At 37.4% G+C, this 16,887-nt stretch overlaps 1 protein-coding gene across 1 annotated transcript in view; it reads left to right on the top strand.

Moving 5' to 3' along the window:
- Positions 1-16,887, top strand: part of FAXC (failed axon connections homolog, metaxin like GST domain containing) — an 81,189-nt gene that overhangs the window by 50,726 nt on the left and 13,576 nt on the right. Inside the window, exon 5 of the mRNA XM_020998338.2 lies at positions 86-202. Within this exon, the coding sequence (XP_020853997.1) occupies positions 86-202 (117 nt within the window). The remainder of the gene's footprint in view (positions 1-85; positions 203-16,887) is intronic.

Raw genomic sequence — 16,887 nt, forward strand, 5'->3', positions numbered from 1 at the left:
AAAAAATGGTTTAAGATGTAGTCATTAAGATCATCTGAGAAAAGTAGAGACTGGCTTTGCTCACTTTACTCTCTCATTATTGTAGGTGATAAAAAGTACATTATGGGACCAAAATTTTCCACTCTTGATGCCACTGTCTTTGGACACTTGGCACAGGCAATGTGGACCTTGCCGGGGACAAGGCCCGAGAGACTAATCAAAGGTAAGTAAGCATTGAAAGCTTCTTGTCTGAGAAATTATTTTTTCTTTTTATTGAAAATATGTTTGTCAAATTCAGTGCATTTATCTGTGGGCTTGCTACAGCTGTTTGGGAAGCACCACTGTTCATGGCTAAGGGATCATTGGCTTTTCTTTGAAAATGCTAAGCGCTTGAGGAGAGATAGGCTATCAGATGAAATCTTAATTCAACAACACATACCAGTATATTGAAAATGTATCTTGTAAAGTGAAAAATAAAACTTTTAACAATAATCTTAAATCCATAGAATGAATAATTATTAGTAGATTAATACACTTCCTTGGCCCAATGTATATTCTCTGAACATGACTCCCAGTGGACTTTCAGGTCTTATGATAGGGACAGACAGACAGATAGACTACTTATATCTCTACTCAGTAGAAGATTAATCTTTTCTCTACCTCTGTCTACAGAGAAGTTGGGATACCTGCTAGTCTCCATTATTGCTTTATAAGCCAATTCAGACAATTTCTAACTCAAAGCTCACCTAAATGGAAGAGAAAGTAAACAAGAGCAAACATCCCAAAGGGCTTGAATGAAGTCAGGTCTACTACTTCTAGTCAAACTGGGTGAGGTGCTCTCAGACATGTGGCCTAAAGCTAGGAAGTGAAGCTATAACTCAGTTCCACTCCCAAATGTGGCAGAACTTCCTGTTGTAAGCTCCACTCTTGTTATTGTTGTTTGTCCTCGAAGAGGATCACGACATCAGGAAGTTGATGTCACGACTTGCAAGTGAATTGGATTTAAGTGAGGCAGGGCTGTGCAAAGTCACCAGCCTCACTCTAGTTTCTGGAGCCATCTGGATCCTGTGGCAAGATATAGATCAGGGCTACTGGAGATGGTCCCAGATGCAGTGGGAGACCTTGGCCTAAGTTAAGGTCTTTCCCAGGTCTCAGTTTGTCTGAGGCAACACCCAATCAGTGATTAAAGCTAGTTAAGAAGAAAAGAGGTGGAGAATGACCTCTTTTATCTAGTAAAAAACAAAATCAGTCTGGGAGGGGAAGACCTTCAGGGTTTTTGGCCAGAAACAGAAAAAATTGCTGTTTACACTCACTCTGCCAATCAGAGCTCAAACAATGACTATATGAGGCTTGAGCTGGGACCTATATTTGGCCAATCAATGAGAACCAGAGTGGTATGGATTTAAACCATGGTCCTTAAAAAAGAAATCTAGCCCATAAACCCCAAGATATATTGTGAGGTTTCAGTGATCAGAATTTATATTCCTTTGGGCAGAGTACTTGCAGATAAGTGTATGATTCCCTGTGTAGACAGAGGGAGAGGAGGGAAGGAAGAAGGAAGGAAGGAAGAAGGAAGGAAGGAAGGAAGGAATGAAGGAAGCATGGAAGGAAGAAAGGGAGGGAGGGAGAGAGCTGCATTGCTCAACTGGAACTGGCCAACCACTCTAGGCCATTTGTGAATGAAAAGGTTTGAATCCATTAAGAATCAGAAAACTGCTTTCTTAATCTAGTCCATGGGCCTCATTTTGATATCAGATCAGGAAGATCCTACTCAGTATTCACCATAGAAGCCACACCCTCAGTTCATGAGCCTTTGGGGAACATTCCTACACTGGCCTGAGCTAGGTGGGGAGGGGAAGGCTCTCTTATTGCACCCTCCAGGGGTCAGTTGCCAACTATGGTAAAATACCAAGGAATATAGAATTGCTAGCATCTTATAGCACTGCCATATTCTACTAATAGTTGTCTTTAGATTCAATTTGTAAAGACAAAATTAAATTCCATTCAGTGCCATTTTAAAAAAAATCTTCTTTAGTAAATTTTCTAGTAAATGATAGGACCAGGACTTGACTTCAAGTCCAATGATTCTAAGTCTGATGCCATCACTTACCTCTCCGACTGTTTCCTCATCTGTAAAATGAGTGGTCTGAACTAGCTTATTTCTAAAGTCTGTTCCAGCTCTCTTAACAACCTGTAGTTCACAATCTTGTTGATAGTAGTGTTGGTGTTTGTTACAAAGGTGACTTCCCAGAATTCCCTAGTAGAATTAGTTTTATAAACCCAGGAATTTTTTGACTTTTGACTCTTGAGTATACATCTCAGTAGATTACTTCTGATTAATCTCACATGGATGGTCCTCTTTGAAAAGAAGAATGAATACATGTGCTTAAAATAGGATAATAGACTTCATGCGGGGCAGGACCTTAGAAATCACACATCACACAGTTATAGAACTAGAAGCAGCTAGGTTGTGCAGTGGATAGAGCACTGGACCTGGAATCAGGAAGACCTAAGCTCAAATCTAGACTGATGTACTTCATGAGACCCTGACCAAGTCACTTAACTTCTGTCGCCGAAGTACCTACTGTGTGCCAGGTACTGAAGTGCTTTACAAATATTATCTCACCTAATAATAACTAACATTCATATAACCCTTGCTATGTGCTAAACACTTTTTCAATTTTTATCTCATTTGATCCTTATAACAACCCTGGGAAGTGGGTGCTATCATTCTCCCCATTTAACATGGAGGAAATTGAAGGAGGCAGAATTTAAGTGACTTGCCTAGTGTCACACAGCTACTGAGTATCTGAAGCTGTATTTTAATCCAAGTCATCTTTTTTTTTTTTTTTTGGTTAGGCAGTGGGGTTAAGTGACTTGCCCAGGGTCACACAGCTAATAAGTGTTATGTATCAGAGGCCAGATTTGAACTCAGGTCCTATTGAAACCCAGGGCCGATGCTCTATCCACTGCACCACCTAGCTGCCCCAATCCAGGTCTTCTTGATTTTACGCCCAGTACTCTTTCTACTTCACTTCCTTTTATTTTACATATCAGTAACCTGAGGCCCAGAGATGTCAAGTGACTTGCCTAAAGTCAAACCTGAAGAGATGGTAGAGTTGGGCTTTAAGAACAGGTCCTCCATTTGTAGCTGCAGAGTTCTTTCTGTTGTGCTAGATTACTATGTGAAATTTTTGCTAAAAAATAAACGTGCCAATCCATGAGGCAATTTCTTTACATGAGATATTTGTTTTAATTAGCACCTACCTCCCAGAGATGTTGTGAGGATCAAATGAAATAATCTGTAAAGCATAGTGCCTGGTATGCAACAGGTGCTACATAAATGTTAGCAATTAGCTATTATTAACACAAAAAAATGTAATGTACATAAAAGCAAGCAGAGACTAAATATAGAAAGAAGAACAAGACCTTCTCCCTCCAGAATTTTGATTTTTGTGACGTTGGAGCCCATGGTTCCAGGGTCCCTGCCAGATGTGAGGCCATTGCAGCCTCAGAAGAGTTCCCCAAAAGAGAAGGCTTGTGCATAGTAGTATAAATCCCTTAATCTTTAAGTGTCCCAACCTCCAGGAAGAGAGAATCCTACACCACAATTCCTTAGTATTTTTGTCCTTTTATATCTCAGTCCTTCCATTAAATTTGGGCCTATAGCACTTTTGGGACAAAGATTACAACCCTTTTGTCACCACAGAAAGTAGGATGGGACTATGCAATTCTGGCTCTGCCACTTTCTCCTTCTGTGGGACTCTGGGCAATTCACTTAACCTCTCTGGGCCTCAGTTTCTCATCTGTAAAATAAGAGGTAGTGGGAACTAGATGACCTCTAAGGTCCCTTCTAGCTCTACATCTATATTACTGCAATCCTAGCATAGACAAGGTGAGCCCACCCTTTTTCTGAGTCCAGAAGGATAAAATGAAATTTGATTGATTTTTCTTAGATGCTGAAGTATTTCTCCCTTCCTCATTTCTCTTCCTTGTTGCTAGGAAACTCTGCTGTGAGAGATTAGGAGTAAAGGACAGGCATGAAAAGCTCACATTTTATATGTCCATCAGCAATACCTGTGATTCTCTAGAGGGAGGAAATCAGTGGAGATTAGAGAAAAATTTTATCCCTTTCACTGAAAGCTGTTTTCTCATACAGTAGTGCTGCCTTGGGAAGGTCCTACAATTCTTTAATTTCATTCTGCCCTACATGTTTCATATGTGTTTTGTATTTATTTGTATGCATCTAATCCCCCCCCCGAATGTAAACTCCTGAAAGGCACAGCCTATTTCGTTTTTGTCTTTGTGCCCTCAGTGAACAACAAAGTGCCTAGCAAATCGTAGGCACTTTATTAATGCTTGTTGAATTGAATAAATCAAATTTGCTTTACAGAATTGAGTAACAAACATACCTTGGGACCAATGAACATTTTATAAATGTCCTAGCCTAGCTGCCTGTATCATCTACCTTCCTGTTTGTTTGTACAGTCTCATTGCTCAATATCCCATCCTGGAGGGAATTTTTTTGTTTGTTTTTGTTTCTAGACTTCTATCTAGTATATAGGTTTAAAATAATTTAAACCTCACTCCTACATCACCCCTACCCCATGTAGAACACACAAATGGTAGTAATGGGCAATTTCTTCAACCAATAAGGCCAGGGTCAGGTACTATATACTTTAAAAGTGCTTCCTATTAACTGTAGGCAGTCTCTTCCAGATTAAAACCATCTGCGTTTTCCCCTCAGGGTTCTATGGGTACTCCAGAGGGGTTGGAGATATTTCTTCTCTACTATCTTTGGTTTGAGTACCCATTCTGATATGTTCCCTCACACTTAGCCTCCAGTGATTAGAGTCCTGGTTCCATTTAACCAATACATATCAATTAGCTTTTACAAAGAGATCTTTACTTTGAAATATGGCAGGGAGTTAAAATATTTCCTCCCTACTCCCTGGGGGCACACTCTCCATTATACCTCCTTGATTATAGGGGGAGAATGTTCATATCCAAATACAGCATCATCTGCTGGATGAATCCTTTTCTTGACGATAATGAATAGGTCTGGATCCCAAAGGCTGTTCTTGGATCCTTGGGGCCTTGATGCAAAATTTGGCCTGTGATCCATTTCTGGGCTTCTGGACTTTAGGCGACTTGCTCTCCTGACTTTTTGAAATTCACAACCTTTCAACTTCCAATCTACCTAAAACAAAAGAGCAAAAGCCAAGACAAAGAAGAGAGGAAGGGAATAAACATTTACTAAGCACTTACCATCATTTGATTGTCATAACTACACTGTAAGATAAGTGCTGGACCAAGCTGTGGGTTACTTGTCTTCCTTGGATGGGTGGTACCTGAGGATTTTCCTCATTTGGAACTGTATTTTCTCTTACTAGAATGTTGCCGCACTAGAGGAAGTAAAAATCAAGAAAAGGAATGAGGTCAACTAGTGCCTTATGAACTCACCCCAAGTTTTAGCTATGTAGCCTGCCTCATAGGACATATGTTTAAACTTTAATATTTGCAAAAAGTAGAGCTGAAGTCCACTATATGTGTTAGTTAGGACACAGGAAGAATAAATCAGTAAATCCCAGGAGATATCTTAGAATTCTAAAGGTCATGTCAGCCCCAGAGGGAAGCAGGGTGACTTTTGATAAAAGTACTGACAGTCTAGAAGGTAAGGCTATAGGAAGGGCCAACAGATGGTCTAGACTCTAGAGTTGAAGCTCCTTTTAAAGTAGGGATTGTTGCATTCACTGTCTTAGTGTCCCTAACACCCAGTAGAGTAACTGGCACATAGTAGGCATTTAAGTACTGGGCAACATCTCTGTTTGCCTTTAGGTGATCCTCAAATTATTTGGAGATTGTATTGTTCCATTATCCACAGCCATATGAGAACACATGAAGAATACTGGTATGAAAAAGCTGAGCCCAGTTTTTCTAGAAAACTTTTGGGGTCATTAAAATGATCTAATTTTCCAAAGACAATCCAGCCCATTTCCCCTCCCATTCAATTCTAGGTCCAACTCATTGTCCATTTGTAATGTTTCTTCAAGAGGCTGCCTGTTCAGCTATATATCATAGTCTAGATAATGCTCATTCTTCATCCACTTAGTTTTTTCTGCATGGATTGTTAGACCAAAGTCTTTTGAATGACTTTGGATCTCTTTTAGGAGGCTTTCCAGTGTTCTGAGGTTCTGCAGTTTGGCTTCTTGTCTTCTTATTTAACTGAAAGTACTATCTCCAATGTTAACATTAGCAGGCTTGTCAGTCGTTCAAACTCTCCTTGTACTTACAAGTAGGAATGTGATATTCATCTCTAAAGGGAAAGCCAATAAATAGTTAGAACTTGTGCAACAGAGTGATAATGATCCTTGCACAAAACCAGCCTCATTTTGATATGGTCACCTTTTATGTTTGTCTTCCCAAAGTTCTTGGTCACTTTTAATCAACAGCAAATTCAATTCAATCAAAAATGCAAAAATAAGCTTTTAAAAGAGAATTTATTCAAGTTGAAGTTAATGATATTATAGATACACAGTAAGCATTTAATAAATACTTGATGACTTGACTTGACTAGACAAACAGATGAAGTATTTTCTTTTCTCCCTCACATCCTGGGACAAATTAACAATAGTTTCTTTAAGAGAGGGTAAACTATTTCCCAGAGACTGCAAAAATTGAAGTCTCAGTGAACCAAGAGGAGAACGTTTTCTTTTTAGGTAGCATTTCCTCATGGTACTTATACACAAAATCTCTTGTATTAAAGTGAAAAAATTTGAACACCTAAAAATTGAACAGAGACTTTTTTTGGATTATAAACTTTGGAACTGGTAGAGAGCTGAGAGGTCATCTCATCTAGACTAATCCTTTCATTTTGCAGGTGAAGAAACTGAAGCCCAAAAAGGGATAGCATGGTAGTAAAAGGCTCAATGGAGTTGGAGTTAGAGAATATACGTTTAAATTCTACTTATTTCCTGTGTGACTAGAACAAGTCACTTAACCTGTCTGAGCCTCCATTTCCTCATCTGTAAAATGAAGGGATTGGACTAGATGGTCTCTGGGGTCCCTTCTCTTTATTTATGATCTTATGAGGGAAAGTGACTTGTTTAAAGTCACATGTATGGTAAAAAGTCAAAGGGAGAATTTGAATCCAGTTTTCTTGACTCAATACCACTTGTCTTTCTACTCCATAGTGGTCTGTTTCTGTGATAAAGCCAACCACACACTAATATCCAGGGCAGTGAGAAGGAATTACCAAATTCATCATGTAAAGGCCTAACAAAGGCCTTTAGTCATATATTACCTTATAAAATATTTGATTAATAGTCCCTGATCTGACTACTGGTTGTAAAATTCAACTTTTCTAATGAAATACCAAGAGCTTTCATTTACTAAAGGCCTGTAGTCTAGGAAGTACATTTTAGTCTTCTGAGGCCTCCTCCATCAGGTTCGTTGAGGCCTGTGCACCCACAACAAACTGCTTTCTCTCCCAGCCTGGTGTGATATACCTTTCTGATCAATCATCCAGGTCGTCTTGGGCTGGAAATTTGTTTCACTCTGTCTTTTTGTGGGGGTTCTGCTGCTTTAGAATTTGTTTAGAGCCATTTTTTACAGGTATTTGGAGGGGTTTGGGGGAGAGCTTAAGCAAGTCACTGCTTTTATTCCACCATCTTGGCTCTGCCCCTAGGAAGTACATTTTAAAGAACACAAAATGATTGATTAGGGAATAAAGTGTAAATAGGAACATAATTGACATAGAAGCAATTAAATCTTTTGTTTTTTTAGACTCTAAAAATATTTCAAAGAGGAAAAAAGGCTATGAGAGTACATATAACTATTTGAACTGAAATAATAGTAATATCTCTCTTTAAGGTTTCCAAAGTAAGTATATCATTTCTTTTCTTTTTTTTTTTTGCCTTTTTTTGGTGAGGCAATAGGGGTTAAGTGACTTGCCTAGGGTCACACAGCTAGTTAAGTGTCAAGTGTCTGAGGTCCCATTTGAACCCAGGTCCTCCTGACTCCAAGGCTGGAGCTCTATGCACAGCACCACCTAGCTGCCCCTAAGTATATTATTTCATAGAAGCTTCACAACAACCCTTTGAATCAAATACTGTACAGCCAGGGCCTGTTTAGTGTGAATAATGAATCCCTTTAGATACATTATTTCAATTTACACTGTATATTTCCATTGGGCTTTTTTAAAAACTATATTTTACATAATTATAATGTAAAATATTGCAAATTGCAATATTATCCTTATTTTACAAATGAAGAAACTGTGGGTCAGGGGTATAAAGTGACTTGTCTATAGTCCTTTAGTGAGTAAGAGTCAGAGGTAGCAGCTGAGCTTAGGTTTCCCTGACTGTGTCTAGCACTATCCACTATGCACTGCTAGACATCCCCTACTGTCACACAAAGACAGACACTTAAGTTGATAGTCATTGATAGTGAGTGGAATGTGTAGCTAGTTCAGTGATCAGCACTTGTGGCTAGCTTGTCACCTTTGTCATGGAGGTGGATGAGTTGAAGCATGGATGGTGATATCCTTGGGCCAAATGATGAAGTAATAAAAATAAGTTCGCCTTTGGTTCTTTCTCCTGCCCATGTCAGTGCACCCTTTCACCCTTCTTAGGGTCCTTATTCTTATCTACCCTCTAGTCATTTATTGGGGATCCCATTTTTATCCTCAGCTGCCTTCCATCTGAAGTGTTCATTAATAACCAAGATATTATCTAATAATGGTTTAAGGCCAACACACTTCGAGGGGTATTTGTATTTTAACGGTGGAATTTTGAAGATCTTGACATCTCTTCCTTGCCTCTCTTGTTAGGGAGGGGATGCCCCACCGTTGCCTCAGTTTCCTCATATGTAAAATAGAGATAATAGTATCATCTACCTTGCATGGTTGTTGTGAGGCCCAGAGGACATAATATTTATTAAAAAAAAAAGCGCTTAGCACTTAGCCTGGGGCATAGTAGTTGCTATATAAATGATTATGCCCTTCCTTTCCCCTTCCTCTAATAGGTGCTTGTTGTCTGAATGGATTTTAACTAGTCCAAGTTTTACTCCACTCACCACTGATTTGATTTCATCAGTCAGAAAATTGTGTTTGGACCTCAGAAGCAGCAAAAGTTAATAGGAGATACATAATTCAGGAAAATTTTATAGAACTATTAGATTTTAATATTTGAGAAGTCCTTAGAAATTCTATCTAGAGAAAAATGACTTTCTGAGGTCACAGAGCAAAGATTGTCTTTGTTGTGATTTTTGCAATTATAATTTATTAAAAATGAAATGCTTTAGTATGAGCAAATTCATCAACATATAATGTATTACTCTTTAAAGAAATTATGATCAAAATCAATCAAGAAAAATCAGATAGAAATTCAGTTTGTCAAAAATAGTTAAAATAATGGTCATTTGGATTCAGGCCATTGCTTGATCTTAGAGAATTTTATAAACAATAATGAGAGAAAATGAGAGATATGGGGTAGTATAAGTGAATGGAGAGCTGGCCTCAGAAAGAAAAGACATCAATTTAAACCCTAGTTAACAGTCCGTTCAGACAACAAACATTTATTAAGCACTTATTTTTTGTTGTTGTTGGGTTTTTTTTTTTGTTTGTGTTGGTTTTTTGCTGGGCAATGGGATTAAGTGACTTGCCAGGGTCACACAGCTAGTAAGTGTCAAGTGTCTGAGGCCAGATTTGAACTCAGGTCCTCCTGATTCCAGGGCTGGTGCTCTATGCACTTATTATGTGCCAGGCACAGTGTTAAGTACTGGAGATACAGATACAAGCAAAAAGACAGTACCTGCCCTCTGACACATTGCCTCTGTGACCTGGGCAATTCTCTAAGACTAAGTTGCAGAGAACATACTGAATGGTGGTATTGGGAGAAGACATTCTTTATTTCCTCCTCACTTAGAGGTGTTTCCTAAACCAGTGAAATCACTGGTCTGGTTTGAAAAAAAAAAGGAATGGTGTTTTTCAAGGTAGTACAAGTGCTTCAAATTAGTTATAAGGAAGAATTTCTTGAAAGCAGAGGGTTTCTGAATGTTAAAATCCATCATCTAGGGAGACTGGAATCTTTCTCTGGACATCTACGAAACACATAGATGCACGCACATCAGAATTGATATTCTTTGTCTGATATGGCATAAGGACTTGATGAATGTAGGAAATGAACAGGATGGCTTCTTAAGCATCCTTCTAGTCCAGTGATTTTCTGGAGATGGAGGTAAGGATACCGTGGCACATCGATGATGGCTGCAATTGTGACACAACTGTTGTTTCCCTCTACACTCATCTTTTCTGCCCCTTATGGGGTACAGAGGCCCTTGGTGTTGTCTTCCTCAGATCCCAGCAGGGAAAGTTGGAGAAGCTGGTAAAATCTAAATGTTTTCTATAGCCTTTACAGATCTGCTGTGCACCATTAGGGTGGTGTCACTCTTTAGAAAGGGTTCTATGATATATTTTGCTGATGAAGAAATTGAGTTCCTGAGACATTAAGCATTTGGCTTAAGGTCACATAATTAATGAGTATTAGCTCTGGGAAGACAGCCCACAGATTCTGATTCTGAGCTGTCACTCATTGACTGAAGCCTATTATTTCAGTACACACTGAGAGGTTTTAGAAATCCTATGATTTTTTTTTTTAAAGGATGCTATGAACAGATGTGGTGTCTCAGAGGATGATATCTAAATTTTCAAATAATAAATAGTTTTAACTATTTTAATTTCAAAGAGGCTCTTAAAATAAATAAAAATTCTGTCTTTGAGAAATGTTATTCCAATATATTTAATTGTATCTATAATCTCATCAATGTAATCTGTACCAATGATGCAGAATGCAATCTATGTTTGCCTATCCTTTGCAACTTTTGTCCATGTGTTCCCATAAATTTTGGGCAGCTAGGTGGTACAGTAGATAGAATACTGGGCTTGGAGCCAGGGAGATCCTCAGTTAAGGAGTTTCTTTGTAAAATGAAGACACACTAGAGAAGGAAATGGCAAACCCCTCCAGTATCTTTGCCAAGAACCCCCCCTGGACAGCAAGTCCATGGAGTCATGTAGAGTTGGACATGACAGAATGACTGAACAACAACAAATGCCATAAATTTGCCACAGTAGGTCTGCCCAGCATGTTGGGGACCTTCCTCTTGTTTTCTTCATATTTCATGAATACCAGTGAAGAATGTGGACTTTCTATCAGTTATCCCTTGCTCTTGTTAATGAGCAGTCCCTTTTTTTAAGAGTCATGGGCATCTCTTCGATGGCATCCTTTGTACTGTTTTTCCTTTATAATTTCTTATTTGTAATGTGTTGTTGCCTTCTCAGGCCCTCCACAAGCCTGTAGGTGATCCTCAAATCATTTAGAGAGTAGTGTTTCATGACTCACAGCCATGTAGCATCACCCAAAGAATACTTTTATTAAAAAGATGGGCCCATTTTTTTCTGGGAGACTTTTGGGGTCATTAAAATCCCAAATTCCCAAAGACAATCCAGCCTGTTTTCCTCCTGTTACATTCTGGGCCTACCTCATTGTTCATTTGCTATTTCTCTTCAAGAGATATTTATTCTGTTGGATGAGTTCTATAGGTTGGTTGTTCATTTGGTTGTATACATAGCCTTAGCAATAGGCATTCTTTATCCACGTAGTTTTTCCTATGTGAATGGTTAGGCTGAACTCTTTTGAATAATTGTGTATCTCTTTTAGGAGGCTACGAAGTCTGGCTTCCTACCTTAACTTTAACTTTACTGTAACTGAAATTTCTTCCTTCAAAGCTACCAGTGATCTCTTAATTGCCAATTTTAATGATCTTTTTTCAATCTACATGTTTTCTGACCCCTCACAGACTTATGACAGTCAATCACTTTGTCTTCCTGGATACTTTCTCTTCTCTAGGTTTTTGTGACATTATCATCTTCTGTTTCTCCTTTTGCCATTCTAACAGTTCCTTTTCATTCACCTCTTCATTCAGGTCATGCTCCCAACTATGATTATCCCCCAAAGCTCTATCCTGGCTCTTCTCTTTTCCTTCTATAATGTATTGCTTTGTGATTTCATCAGCTTCTGTTGATTTAACTATTATTTCTGTGCAGTGATTCCTAACCTCTTTGTCCAGCTCTAATCTCTCTCTTGACCTCCAGTCCCACGTCACCGACTGTGTTGGACATTTTGAATTAGATGTCCTGTATGCATCTAAGACACAACACTTCTAAAACAGAATTGATGATCTTCCCTCCTACCCCCTAACTATCCTTTCTTCCTAACTTTGCTATTACTGTTGAGAGCACTATAGTCCTTCCATTCATGTAGGTTCACAGTCTAGTTGTCATCCTTGACTCCTCACTCACATTCACACACATACACCAACTTACACCTGGACTGTTGTAATAGCATGCTTTAAAAAAAATTTAGCTTAATTTTTATTTATCTATTTTATTTATTTAAATTAATTTTTAAAATATTTATAATTTTATTGATTTATTTCATCTATTATTGATTTATATATTTATTCATTTATTTATTTATCTATCCTTCTCTTTTTTTCTTTCTTGGCAGTTGGGATTAAGTGACTTGCCCAGGGTCACACAGCTACTAAGTGTCAAGTATTTGGTCTGAGGCCAGATTTAAACTCAGGTCCTCCTGACTTCAGGGCCAGTGCTCTATCCACTGTGCCACCTAGCTGCCCCATTTATTTACTTTTTTAAAAAAGGCTTTTCTTAAGCCGTAGGTCTGACCATATCATCCTGTATTTGAAAAATTCTGCTGGCTTCCTATTACCTCCACGATCAAACATAAAATCTTCTGTTTGGCTTTTAAATACCTTCACAACCTAGCCCCTTTCTGACTTGCTAGTTTTCACTTTACTTTTTTCCCTTCTACACGCTCTACCATCTGGCTACATCAGCCTTCTTGGTGTTGACCTACAACACTCCATCTCCTGACCTTATGCATTCGTATTGGGTTGTCTCTCTTGCCTGGAATGCTGTCCCTCCTCACCTCCAACTCCTAGCTTCCCTCTTGCTCTAAGACCCAGGTAAAATCCTGCCTTCTGGAGAAGAACTTTCTGAGGCCTCTCCCTATACTCCCACCCAATCCCTTCTGTCTGAGATAACCTTTCACATACACTGTATGAAGTTATCCCTTCTATGTCAGGATTTTCCCCATTGAGGTTTTGATGTATCGTGAGTCGGCATAAGAAATTAAATGGGAATTTTTGGGGAGTTTTGTGGAAGCTGCAGCAACACGTGAAGGCCATTAGATGACACAGAAAAAGTTTAGAAATTCAGAAATGCATAAAATATGTGTATAGTATTGTATACAATATTGACATGTTCTTTTAATACCATAATAATTCAGACTTCTTCTTTGGTATGAAGGGAGGACCAAAAAAATTTTGTGTTCCAGGTCATGTGGGTGCTGTTCCCCTAGCACTTAGCCCCCGTGATGTGGAAGGAATAAATGTATGTCTTTTTTTGTTCATAGTTACGTATTATCTCCTCTTTTAAAATGTGTGCTTTTTGAGAGGAGATCATGTTTTTGTGATTAATAAATACTTGTTCATGGAAGCAGTGACTTACTGACTCTTAGGCACAAATATTTGTCTGGAATTCTGAAAGTTTTCTTCTAGGGAAGATACATTTAAGGAAAGATGTCTTAGTTTTGAAATTTTTTCCATAGTTGAATTTGCAGAATTCTTACATGTACATAAATGTACAAATAATTTTTCTCCTTGCCCTCCTACCATCACAAAAAATATTCTGTAATATAATACAGGATACACACATTTCTGTGTAAGATTTAAATGAAACAGTTTTTCATATTTGTTACTATTATATTGTAATTGCTTTTGGTTACAGTGACTTGACTTTACTACTGGGAACACTATTTAATGAACTTTATGTATCCAAGTTAATTCTGGTTAACTGACATGTTTGGAGAGAATTGTAAATAATAATAATAATAATAATAAATAATAATAACAACAATAATAATGATACCATTTCTATATCATCTTAAGGTGTGCAGAACACTGTACATATAATATCATTTGATCCTCACAACAGCCCTGGGAGATAAGTGCTGTTGTTATCCCTCTTTTTACAGGTACAGAAAGTGAGACTGTGAAGGATTATGTGACTTGTCCAGGGTACTATGACTGATGAGAGTTGGTGTGGAGTAGTGGGAAAAGCTCTGCATTTAGAGTCTAAGGACCCATGTTTAATTCTTGGTTTTGTCACTCACTTATCATGTGACATTGGCCGGGTCACTCAATCTGTTAGAGTCTTAGTTTCTTTTTCTGTAAGATGAGAGGGTAAGACTAGGTTATTTCCAAGGTTATGTTTAGCTGGAAATTCTATGAAAATTCAATTGATTGAGGGTTAACTAAAAAACTTTTTTGTTTCAACCCTTTAAGACATTTAAAAAATTGAAATATTAAAAAATTATTATTTCTAAAGTTATAAAAAGTAAGTTGTTTACAGATAATGAATACAGAACAGAGAGCTTACAGAAGAAACTAAAATATAATCTGTTATGAACATACCATCCATAGAAATTTGTTTTGAAATATAAACAGCTATAAATATATTGTTAATTTTGTTAATGTTTAAATGAATAATACATTATTGTAAAAATGCATTAGTTCACTTTTCTGCTTTTTTAAGTAAGAGGATATTGAGTGTATATAGATTGTTTTTGGATAAATCCTTACTTTATAGTACCTCAGGATCATTAGTATAGAAGATGAAGACAGCTTGGTTGGGTGTGTACTGACTTCAGGATATTTTCTTGGAAGTTTTTTGTTTTTGTTTGTAAATAATTTGCTTTTTTTTCCCCCTCCTAAAAGGTGAATGCGGTAAGCAGTCTGTTTACCTGAAGTTCCTAGTTTGTTGAATTCTAGATAGCAAAGGCATAAAAAATGTTTTTTAACCTATAGGTAGGAGTAATATTTTAAAATCTTTCTCATACAACATCCAACTGTTTTTATGCTGCATGCATATTACTTTCTTATGAGGATACAAGAAAATGATTAGGTGTGAAGTTCTACACAAGATAATTACATATGTATACATGCATATATAGGTATATACAGCAGACATACCTGTACACATATGTAAATATACATGTTTTTGTGTGTGTAGTCCCAAAAGTCTTGTTGCTAGTGCAGTTTTAAGCTTTTGTGGCTAAAAACTGCCCTGTAGTAGCTTAAAACTAACTTGACGTTAGACTTTTGGGATGCCCTGTATATATTGTTATAAGCAATGTTGCCATCTGGTGGAATAAAATTACAATGTCCATTTCTCTATTACAGCATATAAAATCAGATACTAGTATATGTCACCTTTTAATCAGTTGACTACCTACTTTTTCTTTCTTTCTTTTTTTGGTATGTTTGATGCATATTCCATCCCCATCCCCTTCCCATTTTCCCAATATAATTTCCCTACATTGAACTCTTATTTAAAAAAAAATACATAAAACTGGCTGATGGAGTGACTATAACTCACGGGATGTACAACATTTCACACTTGCAGTCCTCCACCCTATCCCCGCACTAAGAGGAGACAAATAGGTTTCATCTGCTGTTATCTGGGATCAAGAATATTGATTCTAAATGCTCCGAATTCAGCTGCCCTTTAGTGTTCATAGGAGCAGAGAATAATATATGCAGAGGGGGAAGGGGCCATAGAGGCACCGTAATCCAACCCTCTCACTTTAGAGATGAAGAAACTGAGGCCCAGGGAGATTTACTGATGCTCAAGGTCATTAAGGCAGTAAATGTCAGAAATTGCTTTCATTTAAATTATTATGCTCATTGTGTATGTGGAAGTACGTAATTCTTTTTTCCTGCTTTTTGTTCTATATTACTTTATACAAATCATCCCACAAATCTCTGGATTCCCTATATTTGTCATTTCTTATAGTGCAATAATATTCCATTTTATAATTATTTGCTATAATTATGTCATTTCTTGATTAATGGGCACTACCTTAATTTCTACTTTTTTGCTACCACAAAAATGGCTGCTATGCACATTTTTGTATAGATGAGAATTTTCTGTCATTGACTTCCTTGGGCATAGCTACCTAGAAATGGAACAACTAAGGTAAAAAGGGAAAAATAATTTAGTGCCTCTTTGATTGCAAATTGCTTTCTAGAATGTTGAATCAATTCATAGCTAGGTGACACATTGGTTAAGAGTGCTGGACTTAGGGTCAGGAGGACCTCAATTAAAATCCCCTTAGAGATTTGCTGGTTGTTGTTTGACCCTGGACGAGTCACTTAACCTTTCTCAACCTCAGTTTCCATACTTGTAAAAAAGGGGATAATAATAGCACTTCTCTCCTGGGGTTGTTGTGAGGCTCAAATTATATGAAATGTACAGTGTTCTACATGCCTTAAAGTAATATAGAAATACTTGCTGTCATTATTATTGTCATCATTATCATTATCATCATCATCATCATCATCATTCTTTGTGGTTCTCTCCAAGAGAAAGGGTGATTGCTTTCCTGTGACTTGCCTATAACACTGACTTCTGTTTTTTTGTCATCTTTGCCAATATTATGAGTGTGAAGAGAAACCTCAGAGTTGTTTTAATTTTAATTTCTTTTATTATTAATTAATATTCATTATAATTCATAAATAGCACTTTAGAAAATGCAGTTGTTGATTACCAGCATTTCTTCTGAAAACTATTTTATTTGTTCCTAAACCTTGACTGCTTATCTTTTAAATATCTGTTTTTTCATGATGTAAAGTTAGAATTAGTTTCCTTTGACTCATATTTTGAAAAGACTAAATTTAGGGAATGACGATACTGATTCTAGTGATTCAATAACAATCTATAATCAGATGTGGTTGTTTAGAAAATTCATTGCTGGTCACATATCTATA

Source organism: Phascolarctos cinereus, unplaced genomic scaffold (genome assembly GCF_003287225.1).
Source record: "Phascolarctos cinereus isolate Bilbo 61053 unplaced genomic scaffold, phaCin_HiC Scaffold_5;HRSCAF=322, whole genome shotgun sequence".
In the NCBI taxonomy this organism is placed as follows: Eukaryota; Metazoa; Chordata; class Mammalia; order Diprotodontia; family Phascolarctidae; genus Phascolarctos; species Phascolarctos cinereus.